The sequence below is a fragment of the Malania oleifera genome, chromosome 9, assembly GCF_029873635.1.
Source record: "Malania oleifera isolate guangnan ecotype guangnan chromosome 9, ASM2987363v1, whole genome shotgun sequence".
Taxonomy (NCBI): Eukaryota; Viridiplantae; Streptophyta; class Magnoliopsida; order Santalales; family Ximeniaceae; genus Malania; species Malania oleifera.
In genome coordinates, this window is record NC_080425.1 from 20,380,657 (window position 1) to 20,404,341 (window position 23,685).

At 37.4% G+C, this 23,685-nt stretch overlaps 1 protein-coding gene across 4 annotated transcripts in view; it reads right to left on the bottom strand.

Moving 5' to 3' along the window:
• Positions 1–629: 629 nt before the first annotated feature.
• The window catches only part of LOC131164181 (enhancer of polycomb-like protein 1), a 77,973-nt gene continuing 54,917 nt past the window's right edge, over positions 630–23,685 (bottom strand). For 2 of the 4 annotated variants that reach the window (XM_058121180.1, XM_058121179.1), the window contains 5 exons: positions 17,121–17,171; positions 16,939–17,007; positions 1,511–1,753; positions 1,110–1,311; positions 630–1,029 (listed from right to left, as the gene is read on the bottom strand). In XM_058121180.1, coding sequence (XP_057977163.1) covers positions 995–1,029; positions 1,110–1,311; positions 1,511–1,753; positions 16,939–17,007; positions 17,121–17,171 — 600 coding nt within the window. In that variant the 3' untranslated portion in view covers positions 630–994. Of the gene's footprint in view, positions 1,312–1,510; positions 1,754–16,938; positions 17,008–17,120; positions 17,172–23,685 lie in introns of all 4 variants that reach the window. The other 2 variants (XM_058121178.1, XM_058121177.1) reach the window with 1 other exon arrangement.

Consider the following 23,685-nt stretch of genomic DNA (forward strand, 5'->3'; position numbering starts at 1 on the left):
ATATTCAAGTTATATAATATATATTTTTCATACATAAATTTTTAAATATATTTATTTTTTATAATTAAATCAAACTAAATCAAGCTGTTCTTGAGTTTTAAGGACTTGCATTTGAGTTAAACTTCAATTCAACAATTTTCATATAAATTGTCTATTTGAGTATCCTACCATGTTTACTTGACTTACCTCCAAATAAGCCCGGACCTATGTTAGTTATCTCTAACTCAATGGGGGTATATCTTTTTTTTTTTTTATTGCCCAGACGAGGTTAGATTTACAAGTCGTTTGGGTTCCAAGAAAATGATGGTAAATGAGGGTAAATTTGGGCAATTATGGCAAAAAAATAAAAAAAAAATCAAAAACAACAAGGGGGAAAAAAAAAAAAAAAAAAAGAAGAAAAACGGGGCTTAGGCTACCAACTTGGTCAATAAACATCATACAATGTGGTGCATCCTTACAATCACACTGGAAAAATCCACGAATGCAAGGGAGAATTGGCAAGACTCTAAACATTAAAATGTGAAATTATTTTATTCCAAAAAAAAAAAAAAAACATATAGGAACCCAACAACTTGCTTCAATTCTTCAAAAGTTGGGAAAAAAACACCCACACAAATGGAGCACACAAATGGAGCGCATTGGAGCTTCTTCATTAACAAATGTGAAAGCACTTCTATCAACAAATTAGGTTCAATATTTTACAATAGAGCAGTGACTGCAGAAGTAAATAAATCCTAATGGTGGTGGAGCTTCCATACGTGCAGCCAAGGATTTACATTTTAGTAGGCAAGGAACCATCAGCGCATCCATTTCATAGTGTGCTGCAAGGTTCTTGATGTTTTAAGCAAAAGACAACATAAATAATTGTACAATGGGCAGGGATAAGATATACGTATTATACTTGAAGTGAAGCTAGTAAAATACAAGCATTTCCATCCGCCAATTAGCCTTGCGCCTTCTTCCTGCTTACCAATATATTCACAAACTTGTACCCTCACTCCCCTCTTTTGGGGGATTCACTCAACTGAACTGAAGCATGGGAATTATGCAAATAACTTAAAGCAATTGAGTTGATGATGGGGGTTTTGGGGGTACATAAAATGAGTTACCTGTGTCAATTGGAGTATGCATAAGTGGATTCCACCTGTCAAACACAATCCTTCCTCCCCGGCCAATCCTCCCATGAAATTTAAAGGGTGGTGGGGATGTAACATTTTTAATTGAAGAATTTAGTGGGGGTACAATGCCTGCTGCTGCCAACTTCTCTGGATCTAGAGGTCTCGCGAACAACAAGACTGGCTCAGTTGGATCCTGCAGTAAATCCCAATAATCAATTTGCATCCAGGTTGCATTGTTATGCCACAAGGAAAAGCAAACAAAAGCATGTCCATTAAATACAGTTTTCCCTTGGGCAGAAATTACGAAGCAATACAAAGATATTGCAGTTGATTAAATTTGTCTGTCAAGATGCTACCATAACAATATGATTTAGCAGGGAGTTTGACTTTACCATTTTATGAAGCCATCCATGCAGCACATGTTGCCGCCTGAACTCTCGCTTCATGCTTCCTGTAGAAGCCATCATCAGCTGGGAGTATGGGTGCGAAATATTTGGAGCTGCAGCTGGTCGTGTACGTGGACGACTGTTAACATCATCAGAGTCCACAAATTCCTCCTCACTTGAACCAAATTTGCAAGGAAACGTGGTGAACCCAGTCAATGCCAAGCTATCTTCAAGAAGCTCAGTTTCATGCTGAGACAGACAAAAGACAATTAGTAACATAGCAGGCTTTCACATACTACAAAATAACAAATCATTCATTCCAAAAATGCCTAGGATCTATTTTCTTCTATTTTTAATATGCATGCTTGTGAGCATGAACCACATAACGCCCACCCAACTGCCCAACCCCTTCCACATGGACAAAATGATAGTTGAGCAAATGAGCCCTGGCCTCCGTTATATGGGCCAATAGAAGAGCAAATTAGGTAACAACATAATATGGGCGGAACCGAGCAATGCTCGCAAGACAGCTAACTATGATACAATAGGATACTTCCCACTCACCTAGGAGGTTAGGAGCAATAAGATAGCAAGATGTTTTAACGTATGTTCATAAGGCAAAAATAAAGAATCAAAAAAATTATTATAGGCCAATAACAATGACAGAAAAAACTATCAAAAACCTGCTGATAGGACTTTAAAAAATCCCCAACACAATGAGAAAAAATCCCTGACTTAGTGCTCAACTAGATTTACTGCACTAATTTTACATATTTTCAGCAACACAAGAGCGGGAGGGAAAAAAGAAAGAAAAGGAAAATATAATTTTTCAAATTTTTTTTTTAAAAAAAAAGATGTATTAGATAGAGAAAAGAAAAGCTACAATGTAAAGGGGCAGGAAGTCCAATTGAAAAAAACATGCCAAAGAGTGAACCAAAAAAAAAGCACTACAACAACAACAACAACAAAGTAAAAACTAAACAACATTAACCAAGAAAACCCTTTTTCAAACCCTTTCCATCATAATTGGCCGAGCCCTTTAAATTTTCTAATTCCCTTTTGGCCCTTCACATCCTTTTGAGTTTTACCACCATCCATACACAGTTCATTTCCTCCAGAATCACACATCTTCAATTTCACGTTGTCCAATAGATCTCGAACTTCTCCATCCCCTCCTTAGGAATCTCCTCCACGAGTATAGGCAGAACTCATCCTTACATTGCAAATTAGTGACAAACCCATCATTATAAAAAATAGAAACTCCTTTCAACCCTTAGAATGGGGCTGGATGAACATTAGATAAATCCCTTAGGTCATCACAATAATCAGAAATGTGCTCATATAACTCTCGAATCTCATCCAACAACACCCCCCCCCCCCCCCCCGCGGCCCCTTTTTTTACCTCCTTTTCTTTACTAGTCGCATCACTAACTACAACATTAACCAAGGAAACCCCTTTTCAATACCTTTCCATCATAATTGACCGAGCTCTTCAAATTTACTGATTCCCTTTTGACCCTTCATACTATGATTTTTACCACCATCCATACACACTTTATTTCCTCTAGAATCACACATTTTAATTTCACATTGTCCAATAGATCTCGAACTTCTTTAACCCCTCAGGAATCTCCTCCACCTTCTTCTTAGCATGTAGGTCTTCCACAATACTTTAAACTCTTTTTGAATCTCTCCTTGACAAATTTGGCACTAACTCACCAAAATTCTCTCTTATCTTCACATACCTTCCTGATCTCTGCACCCATATGTGCCACCTTTTGATGAGCATAAATTTTATTACCCTTAACTTTATCAGAATAAAAACCTAAAAAATCATATTCCTCCCCCCCCCCCCCCTCCCCTCCCACAAAAAAATAAGTAATGAAAATAAAATAAAACCAACATATTCTCTTTTACTCTTTCCCAAACCACCTTATAGTCCCTCCTTAAAACTAGTAACATTTTTAACGGCATGATCCTATGTTGAAACCAGGCTGCTAGCATCCTAAACTTGCTCTGAAGCTCGTCAGTTTGATACTTGTCTTGGACAACTGGAGAAGGGACTTGGACTCCATTAATGGAGGGTTGAAAGTCCACCTTCCCTTTACTCTACTTCTGAGAAAGGAATGGAAATTTGGGGGCTTGCCCATCAACAGGGTCCAGCAAGGAAAAGCCCAGGTCACCATTTCCTGAAGAATGGAGCTGATTACAACCATGGCCCTTCAGCAAAAACCCCAAATGAGAAGCAACTTACCGAAAAACCGATTCAAAGAAAAACCATGGCCCTTCACCACCCTTCAGATTCAAAGAAAAACCTGAATCATTCTTACCGAAAATAGGAACCTATTCAATTAGTGGCCCAACTTAGTAAAAAGCTCCTCTTTTTTCAATTATTTGGGCCAGGTCCAAAATGAGAAGCAAACATCCCGACCCAATTCTCCTCCCCGAATGCAACCCTAGCCGCCTTTGCTAGAATTGCAACTCCTTCTAGATACCTAGCTACCTTCATATTATGATCTCAACTCCGATCAATTTGCAATAGTTTTTGTCATTGAAGTCCCAAATTCCTTCAATTGCAAACACCCCCACATTATAACACAGCTTTTCTTTCCCAACCACCATACCCGAATTATCAAATTGGACTTGACTGCTGCAACCTTCATGTTCACCTTTCTTCCTTTCCAGCACCATCCGTCTCCACTATTTGTGATCTGAAGAGCAATCTTCACGTACACTTCTGGAGTCCTTACAAAAATTTCTTAGCTAATCGTTTGCATATTCATCCATAGGTCAAAAAATCAGACATGTAATTATTGGAGTAATTGTTCACAGAAATCATTTGCAAAACTTTGCCACCCATTGTCTTTTGCACCACCACGATAAACATGAAAAAATTTCTTACCTTTCCACCCCAGACATAACTCCAAATACTTCCCCACCTTCGTCCACCTAATCAACTTCTAATACTGCATAATACCCAGTTGAACACTTTGGTAACCCCCTTCCATCTGACTGAAAAATGATAATCCATCACAAACCAGATTAAAGCCTCTTTAGAAAACCTAACCCGCCTATAACCAGAAATATTATTCTCAATCATGAACATAAAATAAATGTCCTTGACCTTGTCCAATCTTAGATCGAAGGATTTCAATCAGAATAGATCGCTTCAATATAGCCTACAACAGAATATGCCATAGCACTCTTTGCTTGAGATAGAGAATATTTTTTAGAGAGAGACATCATCCCTCTTATAGCTGAAAAAGGGAAACTATAATTTAAGTTAGAATGATAAAGGTTGAGATTCAAGGAGGGATTGATGGAATAGTCACCAAAAGTTTGTTAAGCTGAAATGGAAACGAAGAAAATATGGAAACGGAGAAAATGGAAACACCTAATAAAGGATGAGCTACAGCCGCGTACCAAATTCATTCCATCAAAAACACAATTATCATGTGCTACAATAATCCATTAAATACCATGTGCTCATTATCCCATTAGAATGCAACAACTCCTTTCCTTCTATATCTATCCTATGTATATATAAATAAGAACATTCGTGTTATGCGAAGTGTGTACGTGAAGTGAGCGAGCGAGGAGTGCGAGTGTTGAAGGTGAGAGAGAGAAAAGTGTGAGAAGAGTTGAGTTGAGTGTGTGTTTCCTCCTCTTGTTTTTTTTCCAAGTTATAGTATATTCGGTGTGCTCCGTGGACGTAGGTCAAATTAGACCGAATCACATAAATCTGGTGTTCTTATTTTGAGTGCTTATTTTACTTGTGTGTGTGATTATTGTTCCTAGATCCTTAGCAAGTGGTATCAAAGCCGGGCTGGAGCAAATTCACTAGATTAGAGAAAATTTCCAAATCTGAGCAGAGCAGAGGTCTTAGGAGCTATATTGTGCTAATTACGTGTCTAAGGAAAATTCTGTCTAGGAAAGTGGGACTTAAGCGGTCTATTGTGACCCCCCACTTGCCTGAGAATTTACCTGGTGTAATTTAGCACAATCATCACTGGGCTCCACGGCCACATCAGTAGACACGCCAACACTAGGCCCCACTACCACATTAGCGCCACGTCATCATTGGGCCCCCACTTGCCACGTTAGCACCACATCATCATCGGGTTCCACTTGTCACATTGACAGTTAGTTAATGGCATTAATTAACGTCGTCAGTAACGACGTCAGAATATTCTATTAAGTGGGAGTATATTCCGTTAAGTTTAACGGAAAATTGACCGATTTTGACCAGAATGTTTGACCAGATTTTCGGAGTCATTTCAAGTCCATTTTTGAACGACTTGAACCATTTCTAAGGTTTTCAGCCGTTCCAAACCGTGATGTCCATTTGAGCTGAATCCATCCCTAGATCGATGAATCGAGATGTCGAACGAAAATAGCTCAAAGATCGAGATGTTCAATGGCACCAACTTCGATTTCTGGAAGATGCTGATCAAGGACCATTTGTTTGGTAAGGAGTTGCACTTACCATTGAAGGGAAAGCCAGATTCCATGAAGGAGGACGAGTGGGAGTTGCTTGATTGAAAAGTTCTCTGAGCTATCAGGATGACATTGGTAAAGTCTGTTGCCTTTAATATCAAGCACATGACAACCACCAAGTCCCTTATGGATGCGCTCTCCAACATGTATGAGCAGCCATCAGCTGCCAATAAGGTAAACTTAATGAAGAAGTCATTTACCATGAACATGTCCGCAGGTGAAAGTTTTAGTAGACATCTACATAATTTCAACGAGTTGTCGGATCAACTCGCCTTAGTTGAAATCAAGTTTGATAGTGAGATCCGTGCCTTACTGATTCTTAGTCGGTAAGGTATACCTTGGCAATGATCAACCTTGTAGCATAACTGGCAAGGGAATTGTGAAGATCAAGATGAAATGGTTAGTATGGAAGCTGAAGGATGTCAAATATATTTCAGGCTTGAGAAAGAACTTGATCTCAGTTGGTCAACTGGCAGATGAGGGATACATCACAACATTCATTGGCGATGAATGGAAGATTTCAAATGGTGTACTATCAATTGCAAGAGGTAAGAAAAGTGGAACGCTTTATGTGACTTCTAATGCATGTATGTCTATTTCAGTTGCTACAGGAAATGTCGATAGCAACATTTGGCATCAACGACTTGCATCAGTGAGAAGGGAGTCGGGATGATGCATTCAAAGGGAAAGTTAAGTGATTTACGGTCAGTAGAGATTGATATGTGCGATGATTGTATACTCAGGAAACATAAGAGAGCCAATTTCTAGACATACGCCGGTACCCCAAAGAAGGAGAGACTTGAACTAGTCCACTCAAATATATGGGGACCAACGACCGTCTCATCCTCAGGTGGAAGGAATTATTTCATAACCTTTATTGATGATCATTCTCGGAAGGTATGGGTTTACTTCCAAAAATACAAATCTGATGTCTTTGATGCTTTTAAGATTTGGAAAGCAATGGTTGAAAATGAAACTGGTTTGGAAATCAAGAAGCTACGAACCGATAATGGTGGTGAGTATCATGACACCAAGTTCAAGAAATTCTATTATGAGCATGGTATCAAGATGGAAAGAAATGTTTCAAGTACACCTTAGCACAACGACGTAGCCGAGCGGATGAACCGATGATTGACTAAAAGAGCCAGAAGCATGCGTATGCAGTCAGGCTTACCAAAACAGTTCTGGGCAGAAGCAGACAATATAACAACGTACTTAATTAACAGGAGTCCATCAACACCATTAGACAACAATCTACCAGAAGAGGTATGGAACGGAAAAGAGGTGAGACTTTCACATTTGAAAGTTTTTGGTTGTGTAACATGTGTGCATGTTAATAATCATGTTAGAAACAAGCTTGATCCAAAGTCTCGGAAATGCACCTTCGTCAGTTACAAGGAGGTGATCAAAAGCAGAGATGTGATCTTTAATGAAAAGGTGATATACAAAGACAGACACACGACAGAACAAACAGAACCAGTTCAAAATGAAACAACCTATGTAGACTTGGATGATGTCCTAGAAGGTGTCAGGACACAACAGCGAAACACCAAAATCCTCAAGCAAAGGAGACACAACAGCAAAATTCCAAGATTCCTCAGGTAAAGGAACCTCTGGAGTAGATTGTCGCACCACCGTCTCTTTCTCCAGCTCCAAAGCTTAGGAGATCTTCTCGGCATCATGTACCAAATAAGAGGTATATGAATTATTTACTTCTTACAGATGGAGAAGAACTTGAATGCTATGATGAAGCATGTCAAGCAAAAGATTTAAGCAAATGGAAGCTTGCAATGAAGGATGAGATGCAGTCCCTCAACTTCAACAAATGTGGGAACTAGCTAAGTTAACCAAAGGTAAGAAGACTCTTCACAACAAGTGGGTGTACAAGATCAAAGAGGAGCATGACGGATCCAGGAGATACAAAGCCCGATTGTTAGTCGAAAGCTTAGAGCAGAAGGAAGGAATTGACTACACTGACATTTTTTGCACTGGTTGTGAAGTTAACAACCATCAGATCAGTATTGAGCATTGTTGCCTCAGAGGGTCTACATCTCGAGCAGTTGGATGTGAAGACAACATTTCTTCACGGTGATCTTGATGAGGAAATTTACACGCACCAAGCAGAAGGATTCTCAGTAAAAGGTAAAGAGGATCTTGTGTGCAGATTGAAAAAGAGCTCGTATGGTCTCAAACAAGCTCCCAGATAATGGTACATAAAATTTGATAGCTTTATGCGCAGAAAAAATTTTCAGAAGTGCAATGTCAACCACTATTGCTACTTCAAGAGGTATCATTCTAGCGCTATATCATACTATTACTATATGTCGATGACATGTTAGTTGCAGGACCAGATATAGGAGAAATTAGGAAATTGAAGCAGCAAATGTCAGAGGAGGTTGACATGAAGGACTCGGGTTAAGCCCAAGCAGATACTTGGGATGCGGATCTCTAGAAATAAGCAATAGAGAACGCTACGGTTATCTCAATCGGAGTATACTAGCCGTATTTTACAGAGATTCAACATGAGCAGCGCCAAGGTAGTAAACACGCCATTTACCGGTCCTTTTCGTCTCTCCAAGGATCAAGCTCCCTAGACAGATGATGAGAAGGACTTCATGGCTAAGGTATCTTACGCCTTAGCCATTGGAAGTCTCATGTACGTCATGCTTGGTACCAGATCGGACATTAGTTAAGCAATGGGAGCTGTCAGCAGATTTATGTCAAATCCAGGGAAGACTCACTGAGAAGCAGTGAAGTAGATTTTGAGATATCTACGTGGCACTATTGATAAGTGTCTATGTTTCGACAAAGGAGATTTGAAAATTCGAGGATGTGTTGATGCCAAATTTGCAGGTGAAATTGATATGTGCTCACTGTTGGCACAACAACTGTTAGTCGGATGTCACAGATACAAAAAATTGTTGTTTTATCCACTATAGAAGCTGAGTATGTAGCAGTGACAGAAGCTAGTAAAGAGATGATTTGGCTTCAAGGTTTGTTAACAGAGCTCGGAATAAAGCAGGAAAGAAATGTTTTGCACAACGAAAGTCAGAGTGTGATACATCTAGCAAAGAGCTCTGCATTTCATTCCAGAACCAAACACATTGGATTACATTATTATTTCGTCAGATCTCCGTTAGAGGATGGAGTGTTGACACTGAAAAAAAATCCAAGGCAACAAGAATCTGGTAGATATGTTGACAAAGGTGGGGACTGAAGTTGTGCTCAACTTCAGTTGGTCTTCATGCTTGAAGACGGATTTGAGCACACCATTATCTATATAATGGTTGAGATAGTATCTCTGTCTCCAAGTTGGAGATTGTTAAGCTGAAATGGAAACGGAGAAAAGAGAAACGCCTTAAAGAGGGTGAGCTGCAGCCACATACCAAATTCATTCCATCAAAAACACAATTATCATGTGCTAAAATAATCCATTAAGTAGCACGTGCTCATTATTCCATTAGAATGCAATAACTCTTTTCCTTCTATATCTATCCTATGTATCTATAAATAAGAACATTTGTGTTGTGTGAAGTGTGTAAATGAAGCGAGTGAGTGAGTGTGAGTGCTGAAGGTGAGAGAGAGAAAAGTCTGAGAAGAGTTAAGTTGAGTGTGTGTCTCCTCCTCTTGTTTTTTTTCCCAAGTTATAGTATATTTGGTGTGCTCTATGGGCGAAAGTCAGATTAGACCGAACCACGTAAATTTGGTGTTCTTATTTTGAGCACTTATTTTGCTTGTGTGTGTGATTATTGTTCCTAGATCCCTAACAAAGTTGATGTCGAAGCAACATCCAACAACTTATTAAATTCTCAATTCCAACCTCCATAAAACCTAATACATATGTGCCTTTATAGGTTTACAATACTTGAAAGATAAAGAAAACTAAATTAAAACCTAATTAAGCCAAAATACCATTTTCCTGAATAAAATTAACCAAGAATCTTGAAGATATAATATAACCCTACTAAAGAAACCATAAATAAAAAATAAATAAATAAAATAAAAGCCTCCAACTGCATCAATCTCCCCTAGAGGCAAAAAGAACTTTGACCTCGAGTTCGGATGAACACATGCTCTAGCTAACACTACCCTCATCACCTTCATCACCTAAATACCATGTGCATAAACAATCTGATCATTACTGGACTTATCGCGAGGCACAGGCTCTGTATCTGGATCTTTAGCAGTCTCTACTACAGCAACATGAGTCTTTGTAGGACAATGGCAATTAGAGTCCCTTTTACGACAGCTATTGCAATCATTTAGGAAATGTTCATCCCACTTAGAATCAGGGATTCAGGAGGTTTGATAGGAGCAGGAGGCGACTCATGTGGAAGCTCGGAAAGACTATCACTAGTGGAAGCTTGAACTATTGGTATCTGACACCAGTTGACACACCCCGACACAAGTCGAAAATTAATCAATTTATTTTTTATTTTCAGAGACCCTTAAGACACTTCCAGACATGGCAAGGACACATGAGCGAAACTTTTTGTGGCAAAACGCTGTGTTTTGTTGCCCCTTTTAATAATATTGACAAAATAAATGAGAAGCCAAGAGACCGACCGTCAAGAGGTTCTTTGACATTATAGTAGTTGAACTTTGGAGCCCTAATGTCATTGCTCCAACCCTATTTGGAATCCCCCATACCCCAAAATTCTCCCCTCTAAAGCCATCCCCAGTTAGCTATTCAAATTTATTTTTTTTTTTAATTTCTTGATGAGCCATGCCTATCATCTATCATCATCCATGTCTTCAATATAATTTTTTTTTTTCTTTGTTCAACCAATATTCTTTAAAATGAATGTAGTTGATGATTGTATAACTATAGTTTGTAAAATGTGCAGATGATAATTGTGAATGAATGATGCATACATTTCACGTTAAATAAAATTACCTCAATTTTTGTCATGTAAAAGGAAAAACATGCCAGGACATATATACACACACGCACGCACACACACACACACACACACACACACACATATATATATATATATATATATATTTATATACCTTTTATATTATTAATTAATATATCCCAGACATGTCACTATCCTCATTTTTTCAAAATTATCATATCGTCATGCTGGTATTGTGTCGTATCCACATCCCATGTCAATAGTGATGTTTCCTAGTGCTGAAGAGACATTTTTTTGCAAGTAACCCTCCAAAACTTGCTCTTTTCCTCAGCATTATGAGTGAAGGCAGCAGCTTGATCCACATAATGGAAGTTGTAGGATTGTAGCTCAATGCATAGGCCATAATGAAGTTCCCCCAAGGTACTCAATAATGACTGCTATTCATCTTCACCAAAAGAACATCAAGTCACTAATTTCTGAAACTCAAGTGTGTATGCATCAACCTTTTTATCTTCTTGGGTCAAGGCACACAACTTGAAGTACATCTCTCGCTCATGAATCATGATTGATCAAAATGAATTTTTCCTTCATAATATTCTGCATTAGATTCTACTCGGTAGTTAGTGCTTGCCTCCAAATTCGATGCTAATGAATAAGACTATGCCACCAAGTATTTGCAAAGCCCTTGAGACAAAGAACTACCATATCAATCTTTTTATTCCAACTGGACGCCACAATAAGAGAAGATATTTTCTATTTGGTTGAACAAATCAAAGTGTATCTTCAGGTCGCCCTCTCTGGTGACCTTAGGAAAAGCATCCTTGATTACATAATCCAACTTCCTAAGAGCATGTGTTGGAGGCAAAGTGTTATGGACACAAACAACATTTGGATTGCAACCCGATTCGATGACTTGCTTTTGTTTTTGAGAACAAGAGAATAGAAATTGTGAACTCAAGATGCTTGATTAGAGAGACAAATTGATTTTGGAAAGTAACAACTTGAGAATTGAAAAAAGCTACTTGAGTGATCAATTCCTGGATTTGCTTTTCTCCCTGCTCTTTCCTCTCACATCTTATTTACTTAGTGAATGACCTGATCAAATTGGTCCTTTGTCACCATCTTCCTTCTTCCTCCTCTTCTTTATTGCTGACTCGATATGGTCTGGCTAAACCAGTTTGGTTTTGTTCTGGTCCAGTCTGCCTGAACTGATTTGGTTCTGTCGAATTTGGACCAGTTCTGGATGAACTAATTAGATACTTGTGCTTATCTAAATGACCTGGCTTCTTCAATTGTTCATTGGGGGAGAATTGCAGGTCCATCTCCACTCCTATGGCTGCAAAACAGGCACAACTTCTTCAACCGCTGCAGGGCATCAACGACAATGGAAGCTCAGGAAAAACTGTCAAAGATGAGTGAGCTTGGATCAAGATTCAAAATCATCAGAAGTAGGTGATAGAGATCAAGGAGCCGTCGCTGGACATAACGCAAGGACTTTCAATCCAACTTCGGTGGCAATAGTGTGGATGAATGATAGCAGTGACTAATCAAAGGCAATGAAAATTTCCAATTGCTTCAAGGGCTTTGATCAATTTGCAGCAAGGGATTCAGATTAGTGTAGATAGGGGTTGCTAGTTTAGGTTCTAAAGATGATGAATTCAGGTGGAACTATTGTTGACAGCAGGGATGAAGAATGGCAATTGGTGGGTGTTCAATTCCGACATATGGGCAGGTGTGATTAGGGACGAGGATGGTGGCAGAGATGGGGCTGACCAAGGTGATTTGAGTCAAAATCGTGAACACTACAAGTTAAATCAAAACTGGTAGACAACCCCATCAAACACTGAAAGTCGTGACGCTTTGAGTTAAAATTGCGAACCTAGTCAAATAAAATAACACTGGTAATTTCAGATCAGAGTCTGCTCTGATACCACTTGATGCAAGACCAACATCCAACAACAATAACAACAACAAACCAATCCTTAAGTCCAACTTTCAGCTAATGCATACAATCATGGGCAATTTCCTCTGACCAATTCAGGGCATTAAATCCTTACCATCTCATTCCAAGTTATTTTAAGGCAACCCCTACCCTTCTACTATACCTCACCGTAAATAGCTCACTCCTCATTGATGCACTATTTGACCTACATTGTAGAAAGGGGCAGATCTATGTTCATGCAAGTTCGGGCTATAGCTCCACTCAACTTATAAAAAACCAATAAATAACATACACGTAATAGGCTGAGAGTGGCAGGGTTTTTGAAAATTGCACCCACTCAACATGAGGTGTAAGTCCAAATAAAATAAAATAAAAATTGGGGGCTAATTTAATTGTTTTTAGCCTTTTTTAGGTAAATTCAAATAAACAAGACTAGATTCCTAGAAATCTATTAATATTTTCTAAAAAGGTTTCATAAAATAATTTAGGACATTGGGTTATTTTATTATGACTCCTAATTTGAGGTGCATCCTAAATTATTATTTTTAACCCATATAAAACCTAAAATGTTGGATGAATGATTGTTTAGCCACTTATATTGAGAGAGAGATTTTCAATAACATTACAAATAAGTTAATTATGGAGCGGTTGCAAAACATGAAAACCTGTCGAGGGCAATTATAATAACCATGCATTCACTAGCTGCTATGGCTCTATGCTTTAAGTTTGTTATCCTGTCTCCTTCACTCACCAAGAGCCTCATCTCTTTTAAGTGCAAAGAATTGCTCAGACTCAATGTTATGTGGATCCAACTATGCTTATGCTCCTAGCCCTTCCAAATAAGATCTTTTTCTTCATTCAACATACTAGCGTTGTTTTGAGGAAAGAAAAAATTTTATAATGGTTTTAAAATACTATTGGCAGGGGAAATTATATTATTTTTCACTTTTCATTTTTCTTTATGACCATAGACAAATGCTATTGGCAGGATTTATATTATTTTTCACTTTTCATTTCTTTTTTTAACCATAAGCATAAACAAGCAACTGATTAATCATGTGCAACAAGTCAATAAGCAGGTTACATATTTGGTTTGAAAACTTATCCTAGTGTTCTCCATTAGAGAAGGTGGCTCTCATCAAACTGCAAATCAAGGGGAAATCCTCTGACTTGCATTTAGAAAGAGTAGGGAAGGACGGGTTTGTTTTGTTGCTTGAAAGAAAAAACGCAATTGATGGGTCAGGATTTCTTTGGTGCCAGCGGAATGGTTTGTCACCAATGTTTGAGAAGGTGGGGAATTTTTCTCATAAAATATAATACACAAGGGTGAATTATCGGATGATGATTAGGTTGACAAGAAAAGGTAAGCATTAAGAACTAGGGTTGGATGGAATTGGAAAAGGATCTCTATTTTTATCCTAGGTGGTGCTGGTGATGAAGGTCGGCGGAGTTCTGCAAGAGAACTTCATATGTTGGTGCTGGACTCAGGTAACGGAGATTGTCATATGGAGCAAGTACTTGAGTTGATAAAGGTCATTTTCATGCAAAGTGTAGTGAGAATCTGCAGCTGAAGACGATCAGAGTTGATATGAGGCAATCAGAACAAGAAACTGAAGATATTGGCAACTGGCATATAGCAGGGACAGCCAGGGTTCGGCAAGAGGCAATACAGGGTTTGAAAATGAGATTATCTGGGCCTGGGTCTCTCACTGTTCCATCAAATTTGGGGCAATTGTTGGGTAATCTGATTTCTACCATTATAGGCTTGGATTGAGCTCAAGTGTCAGGCCAATTGGGAGTTAACAAGGCCCTTTGTGGTCAGAATAAGTTTAGAGTTAAATGGGACTCCGACTGAGGCCCAAATTTCTAAGCCACATAATCAACGTACTTCGGACCAATTTTTATTAGAAGGGCTTTCCATCTCAATAACCTTCTCCCAAAGAGGCCCAATTTCCATCTCAAGCTTTGCAAGATGATCCCGGTAGCAATTAGGCAGAAAGCTCATGTAATAATTTGGATTCGAGCAGCCTATGAATTCATTTCCTTCATCGAAGCAGGCCCAATTTCCATCCCAACTTACCAACATGCTGGGGCCAAAGTTAGTTCTGTTTCACAGTTGGCATAAGAGCAGTTGGCTGCTTAATCTTCATTAGGAAGAGATATCAATCTAGCAGGTCTTGAAGGGCAACAGTCAGTAAAAGCCAGAGTTGAATCAAACAACCCTGAGTATCGTTGATGTGTACTTTTAGTGGGATAGAAAACTCACTTAGAGAAGAGAATAACTAGTGACTTTCCAGTCGTGGTTGTTTTTTGTTGGGGGAGTTGTGTGGGGGGGTGCTGAAATGAGAAAAAGATTTGAAGAGAAGCAAGAGTACCCTGGTGGGATAATGGGAAAAATTTTAAGGAGAAATACCGAAGTAAATTCATGTATTGTGGAAGATCCTAATGTTAAGAAGGGTGATACAAGCGAGAGCGTTAGCAACAGTAAGGAGAAGAAATGGGGGTATGTCTCAGGTGTTGTTAGTGAGTTTGATTGTGATGATGGGTTGCCTTTAAATGAGATTCTGCAATAATATGATTATGGTTCTCACTCATCTGATTTACTAGGGGATACTGGATACATCATATGTCTTGCCATCTCTGATGGAAGGATTGGTGGGGATTTCTATCTTTGAGGAGGATGATATGGACACAAAGCAACTGCATAAAGATGGAATTGTGCCCACCCTGTGGAGAAGATATCTGAGAAGTATTTAGAAGCTCAGTAATTGATATGTACGATGATCTTATGGCTGTCTGATCCTGGAGGAAATGAAGTCAGACTTGATGATAAATAAAGCAAAGAAGGGTCAGAGAGAACTAGAAAATTTGAAGTGCTCGGTGGACTACAATGGAAAGAGTTTACACAGTTTCCTGTTAGATTTTACTTTTCTTCCTCTTTTCTATTTTTCATTTTTATTTTTTTGAGGACTTCTTGTCCTTCCCTAGGTTGTAAAATACAACAGAATGACGTGGTGCAAAGAGAGGAGAACAAGATGTCCTCCAAAGAAACAAAAGAAAAGTTATAAACAATTATGAAAGAGCTGCATTCCAATCCCTTTGCAGGTCGGGCAGTGGCATTCCCCAAAAAGATCCTGAAGAATAAGCCCAAAGAGAGACAAGAAACACAACTCTATCCCACAACAAATGAGAACTCAAGATAAATAAATCGGCAAAAGACATTGATCTCCCCCAAGGTTTCAAAAATCCCATTGACCTTCCCTGAGGTTCAAAAATCCCATAAATCTACCCTAATATTTGCCGAAAGGACACAAACCTCCCCTTGTAGTTTGCACGAAGACAAGTCTTCTGAGGGAGAGTTTTTGGCTAAATCAAAAATAAATTACACCTTGAACAAAAGCTAAACTAGAAAATATATATATATGGTTAAACTTCAGCATGAAATATCAAATTACTTGCATTAAAAAATGAATAAAAATGTTTTAAACATAAAATTGTTAATATCAAATATGCAATTAATGTATATTAAAGTATTACAAGAAATAATTAATTGTGTATGTTATATTTTTCCCCCATATGGCCAATCGAGGTAGATGTACAGGAAGACGCTGGGAGGAAATGAGGAAAAGAAAAAATGTAACACCTAGAGCATAAGGCTCTCCCATACTTAAAGAGTGTTTCAGTGATTTGAACTTCTGACCTTCAGGTTTGGATATAACACCCTTACTGTTGAGTGAAGGCTCGCAAAAGTCGAGAGAAGAAAATGTCAGGAAGAAAAAAAATGCTTTCATTACTGCAACACCTGTAATGGCCTTAGTGTCTATAGCAGCCATAGCAGCTCGTAACAGCTGCTACACAGTGGAAGCCGCCAGTAATTGGAGAAGGGGCCATGCATGCTTAGCCAAAGCATAGTGGTGGTGCATAAGTAGACATACCAGCACAGCAACCTCCATGCATAATGATCAAGATTTCAATCATTCAACCACATTCAAATAATAAATTTTACTCTTTTACATTTCCAATCAATATTACTAATTAACTACATGATAAGAATCTTTTGAGAAATATTGGCAGCAGCCTTAACAACTAAGTGTGCAATCAAAATATGATGAAAGAAGAGATAGCATACACACCTTGTACTTCATTTGTATTCTTTGAAGATTAACTTCATTCTCCATGACATCCCTCTTTTTCTCCTCTCTCTGCATAGGTTTTTAGACAGTGTTTCTAGTGATTTAAAACTTTGAAGGTAAAAAACCTTAGACAAGGATATATCAAGAATGTCTAAAAAACTACAATCACAAAGACAGAACACCTTTATCAAAGCTTCCAGTATGGTCTTGGCTTGGTCAAGATTGCGCCTGACCTGGAGATATAAAATTCCAAAAAAATTAAAGGAAAATTATAAAACTATACAGATGTGATACAGAATTCAAAAAAACATAAATATGCTGACAAGTTTAGCTTCTGTTATATTCTTGTCATGGTAATATAACAGAAAAATCTAACAATTTTCAAGCTAGTTTGACTGAATTATATTTTTCTTATAGAAAAAGAAATTCATTGATAGGTTAAGAATATACAAACAAGAGAAAAAGATGTCTCCTTAACAAAATCTGGGTAACCCAAAAATCAAAACAAAAAAGGAAAACCAGAAAGCGAGAACAATACTGAAAAACCAGCACACCTTAACAGGTCAAGAAAAAATGCCAATTGCACTGGATATCCAAAAAGCACATCCAGATAAGTCAAATAATGAATCTTTTCCCAAACCAATAGAAACAACACTTTCTACCCTGAGAAAACATGTGCATTATGTTCCATCCAGAGTCCCTAAGAATTGCAAGGAAGAACATTTCCATAATGCTGCCCCTTCCTTTTTCCTACCAAAACCGACAAAAGAAATTGCCACAAACTCCTCCACTGTCTCTGGATAAACCCAACATTTTCCAAAATAATCAAATAACTTGTTCCATACCCTCCAGGCAAAATTGCATTACATGAAAAGATGAAGAGCAGATTCTGAACAGTTAAAGAAAAGAACACAAACATATGGAGAGAGAGCCTTCAATGGCCTCCTAATCTGCAACAAGCTATTGGTACTGATTTTATTAAGCACAACAAACTGGAGAAAAGCTTTGATTTTAGGGGAGAATTTTGCCGCAAATAGTTTAGTAAAGAGGAAAGGAAGAATCAGTACTAGTCAAAAAATCACAAAATGATTAGCAAAAATAAACCCCTGAGGAATCCAAAGACCAAGCTCAACTATCCACTTCCAAAAGACTCGACAGTTATTCAACAAGAATAAAAAAGGGGATAACTCTCCCATCTCCCTATCATTCAAAGGTCTCCAAAAATGAAAATCCCAAGAAGGTAAAAGACCACCCGGATCTACAATAAAAGAAGAAATAAAGCCATTCTGCCTTGAGCTCAAATGGAAGAAGCAAGGAAAAGAGGTGGACAAAACAACATTCCCAACCACAAATCTTTCCAAAAATGGATATTACAATCCCTACCCAACTAGAATTTAGTATGGGGAAAAAAGAGGGGATAAATCTGAGAAATAGCTTTCCATGGACTTTCTGGATAACACCTACCCCCTGTTTGGCTTGCAGAATGAAATTGAAACAGGAAATGAATCAAGAGAGGAATGGAATTAAGGCAGGAATGGAATAGCTTTTGAAATGTAATTTCTGTGTTTGATTAGTAACATGGAATTACTATAGAAATCTAGTTTTAATTTCTTTCCAACATTTGGTATTCTTCAATGGCTTCTATAATGGAATGAAAATAAGCCATTTTTTTATTAAATCCCTAATACATAATTATATAATTTTGTATTATTATTTTTTTATTTTATAATAGTGATTTTTATTAGCGCTAATATTATTTTTTTACTGTTGTTATTATTGTTTTTTATATTTTTTACTAGTTATTATCCTTACAAATAATTATTTTTATTTTTTATTTTAATAATATGGTTTTTTTTTTCATTTTTATTTTACAGTAATAAATATTATTGCCATTCTATATTATTATTTGTTATTATTTTTTTAAATTACTTTTGTAAAAATTATTTTCCTTGAAATAGTAATAATTGTTTTTTTAATTATTTTTTCTTCTTGTTACTATTATTTTAATAGTAAAAAATATTATTATTAGTTATTATTATTAATATTGCAATCATTATTAGTTGTTATAGTCTTTATAATAGTAATAATAATAATAACAATAACAATAACAATTAGTATTATTATTTGTTGTGGTTTTTGCTTTATTAATATTTTTTATTATTTCCATAATAGTGAATATTATTAGTGTAGTTATTATTTTTCATTGTTTTTATTGCTATTTTTCATTATTTTTATAATAATTATTATCCTCAAAATAATTATTATTATTATTAGTTCCTTTTTAATTAGTATTGCTTTTGTTGTTATTATTACTTTACAATAGTAAATACTGTCTTTATTATAATTATTATTAGTTGTTATCATTTTCTTATTATTTTTATAATAGTTATTATCCCTAAAATAATTATTATTATTTGGTCTTTTTTATTATTAATATTGTTCTTGTTTCTAGTATTATTTTTATAATAATAAACATTATTCCAATTATTATTAGTTGTTATTGTTTCTATCATAATAGTAACAATAATTAGTATTATTAGCATTTGTCGTTGTTTTTAAATTCTTTTACTATAAAATGAGCCATATTCCATTAAATGAAGATCGCTTCCAACCTATCTCAATTGGAATCACGATTCTCTCATTCACAAGTATTGTATTCTGACCAAAATACCATTTTGCCCTTTGATTTCACAAACCAAACGTAGGAATGCAATTCCATTCCTAAAATTTGATTCCATTCCAAGTTTGATTCTACAAACCAAAGGCTAGATCCCAAATTAGTATCCTTCCCATTCTCATCAAGCCCAAACTTTCTTTTTACAACTCTACACCACAAGGAAGAATGCTCTAGTGTGAACTACCAAAATAAAATCCAGAAAATAGATAACAATCACCAACATATCAGCTAATCCTAATACCCTCTTATTCACTTCCCCTTCACTAACCCAAATCCTTTTTTAACACTTTTTTCCAAATAAAAAGATAAATAAGAAAGCCCCAACTGATCGAGATCTTCCTCAAAATCCATCCTAAGAACTTACTCCTACCCGTCCATTTCACATCCTCAACCACCTCATTAGCCACCAACACCGCTTCTAAAATTTTTCAATCCTCAATGAAGACAGACCAAGGCATAAACACCATGTCCTCCAAAACCTCTCTCAACCTCTTAAATAAGACCTTGGATAAAATCTTTAAAAACTCTTTTAACCAAACTAATAGGCCTAAAATCCCTCACCCTCTTACACCTCTACATAGGAATTAGGGCTATAAAAGTAGAACTCACACTATTTCTCACCACCCCATTGCAATGAAATCCCACAAAAGGACATGTCATATCCTTCTGCAAAGCCTCCTATCAGTCATGAAATGACTTCAAAAGGCCTTTCTAGCCACAGCCAAATTCACACCTATGGTACTTCAGTCAAGTGAGAAGTTCCTACGATATCAATTTATTCAAGAACTTCTGTGTATAAATGCTTGTAGAATCTCGTGATTTCATCTCCAATATGCTTATGATCCCTCACAAAACTCCCTGAGCCTAGTTTTTGATATAACCTTTTCTCCACACCCCATTAACCACCCTTTGAAACAATACCAAATTACAACCTCCCTCCTGTACCGACTTAGTCCTCAACTTTTGACACCAACTCACATCCTTTCTCAATAAAAGCACCCCCAACTCATTATAATGATTGACCCTTCCAACCCTATCCTCTCCCAAAAACCTCTTTATTCCACTATTTCAACTTAATAACTCTAAGAAACTTTAGCTTCTCCATCAATCTAAACCCTCTGAGCCCTAGATTCGGAACCCTCCCCAGCAATACCTAACACTATTGCAGGATGAATGATGCATCATCCACATATTCTCAAATCTGAAAGGAGTCTCGTTGAACCGGATTATTATCTAAAAGCAATGGGCAATATGAGACAGGCCTAACGAGAATCTGCTGCTCAACATTCAAGAGAACATATACCCACAAGTTGGCAAACAAAAAGGAGAAGAGGCCTATCTATTAACGCCATTCACGTAAAATTCCCATTATTCAAATGGGACATCCTTGAGCCCAAATCCTGAATTAAGAAATCAAACCTAGTCACTCTTCAATCTCGACCTATCCTTAAAGCTCGAATTTTAACCTTGAATCACCCTACCGTCCATCACAAAGGCCAAAAGCATTGCCTAACTCATCAAGAAAAAGAATTCCATGAGGGCAAAATCGGTCCACAAACAAGCGTATTCCACCACGCATAACCGCTAATCTCTCACAAAACCTATGGAGAGAAAGACTCCACCAGAGTCTCTGATAGAAGCTACCTAGTGTCCTGCACCACTATTTGGCCGCCAAATGGATTAAAAGATGAGAGGAACACCAAATCTCTACTCCTAGAGTCACAAATGCTCCTGTAAGAAAAGTATTAAACTTCTCCTAATTTATTCTCCTACAAAACCAAGATATCAGGACTAACCTTGTAAACCAAATACTTAGCCACTCTCCTCTTTTTACTACTCCCTGACCCCTTTACATACCAATAGAAGCCTCATTTGACACTACTAATAACCCCAAAATCCTGAAAATCTTGCCTTCTTTCCATATTTAACTAAAGAGGCTAGCCTATCTAGCTCCCTACTCAACTTCTTCTCCTTCCTCCTATTCCTAGGTTCCTATACCCTCAATCCAACTTTCTCACCACTCTGGTTCACCAAACTAAGACTAAACTCATTTAGGAGATCCTGAGCAGCCTGGTCATCCCTCCCATCTCCTAAAAGGTCCACTGTTTCGACAATACCCTTATTCGAAGTTTGTGAGAGATACAACAAAGTTGGGATTAAAGTTTGTGAGAGATACAACAAAGTTGGGATTATACCTTCAGAAATTGCATTGTTTACCTATTGAGTCTCTAGTCAATCATTTCCAAGAATTTGTGGTCTCCAAGCTTGGAATGGAATTAGGGACAGTGAAATCATCGGGATAAATTTGAATTGCACAATCAAACCCCAAAGGATTTTGGCTATGTTCTTTACGAGTTAGACCATCTATACTTTTACCCCTCTATTCAACCACAACACATGCTCGGTGTCAGAGCCCTTATAATATCTTCAGCTGCAGTCATGTTGTCCTCCCAGATTTTACAAGCTCCATCCTTAATTTCACATAAATTTGTAACACACCCATGTGCTCTACGGGGGATTGATAAATAGATCTTCCTTATCAACTTTGTATGAGGAGAATAAATCACTTTTCTGATCTTCCTAGCCTAAAAAAATCTCTTCCGTCTCCATCGAACTGTGCCACCTACTTCCCTTTGTTCTTCAAGTCGGGTCTCCATAGCCATCTCGATTTCACCCTATTATAAATTTTGAAAATATTCACAAAGTCTCATCTTGGAGGCTTGAATTTCCTATGCTCTTACCTCCATATTCTTCCTTTTGTGTGTTCCCCATCTTCCCAATTCCTTGCAGTATGCACACTCTCCTCTACTTCTGAATTTGCCATCACTGACTGCTGTTTTTTCAATGTTAGGTCTATATTCCTAATTCTCTTGTGATTAAAGCGCCACTGTGAACTGGGCCCTTAGAAGAAGGCCTAGTCCTTAGCATTAACACTTCTATAACCAGGTCTCAGACTTCATTATGGGCTGTTACCATCAGCTCAAAATGCTTCCACCATCTTTTTAAAGACCCTAGTATTATTGGCCTGGGCCATTCAGGCATTATCTCCCTAGGCCCTGGCCTAAGTAGTCGGGTCTTAAAAGAAGAAACAATATTCCAAATCAAATCTCATCTGACCTCACATCCTACTATTGGCTTCAAATTTGAAAAGTTACCTAGGCCAAAGGAAAATCTTCCCACTCAAACCCCATCAAACTTGTCCCAGTCAGACTTTCCTAGACTAATCTCAATGGAGTTCCTCCATTGCCGACATAGTGGAGCTTCAATAAACATGAAGACTGATTATGAGCAAACCAAAAAAATAAAATAAAATGCAAACTCCTTTTTGTGATCCTTTGCAACCCCCTTAAACACTTCCCAAAACTTCTTCCACCATGGTCCCTCTTCACCATCTTGGCACGCAGATCATTTGAATTACGCCCTTGATAGGAATCTTCTCCAACAAAATAAATGTCCAAAAGCATTTGCTCTCAATCAAAGCATAATGAAATGATAGGATGCCCTAAATGTCATCACCATTGACACACTGTTTTTGTGAAGAGGTAATACTTGCAACCCCCTCAACAATCATCACCCCTCCTCCTCTAATAGTGTGATGAAGAAAAGGCAGTCAGTTTTTTCTAAGATGATGATAGATTTTTTTTTTTTGTTCCCCCTCAAACAAAACTAATCTTTGTTAGTAAAAAAATGGTCTCACCCTTGACTCCATGGAGACCTATCATGTGACTCTTATGGCATTAGTGTTGCATATCTCGCCTCATGTCCAGGTCGTCCAAACATGCATGACACCAATGCTCTGTCTTACAATTGTCTCAAGAAAATCTCTCCTGCTTTCTTAATACAGTTTCTTTTATTATATAAAAAAAGCTGAAAACATTTAAGTTTGATTCTGGAAATCCCACACAATTAGAATTCCTAAAGCTACACACCCAAGAAGGGAGAACCTCCCAATCCGTACAACAAACATGCATGCACACACACCCAAAAAAAAATTCACAATCAAGTTAGTGTTTCTATAAGAAGACAATATTAAGAGAGTGTCTATTCCATCTCTCTAATTAACCCCATTT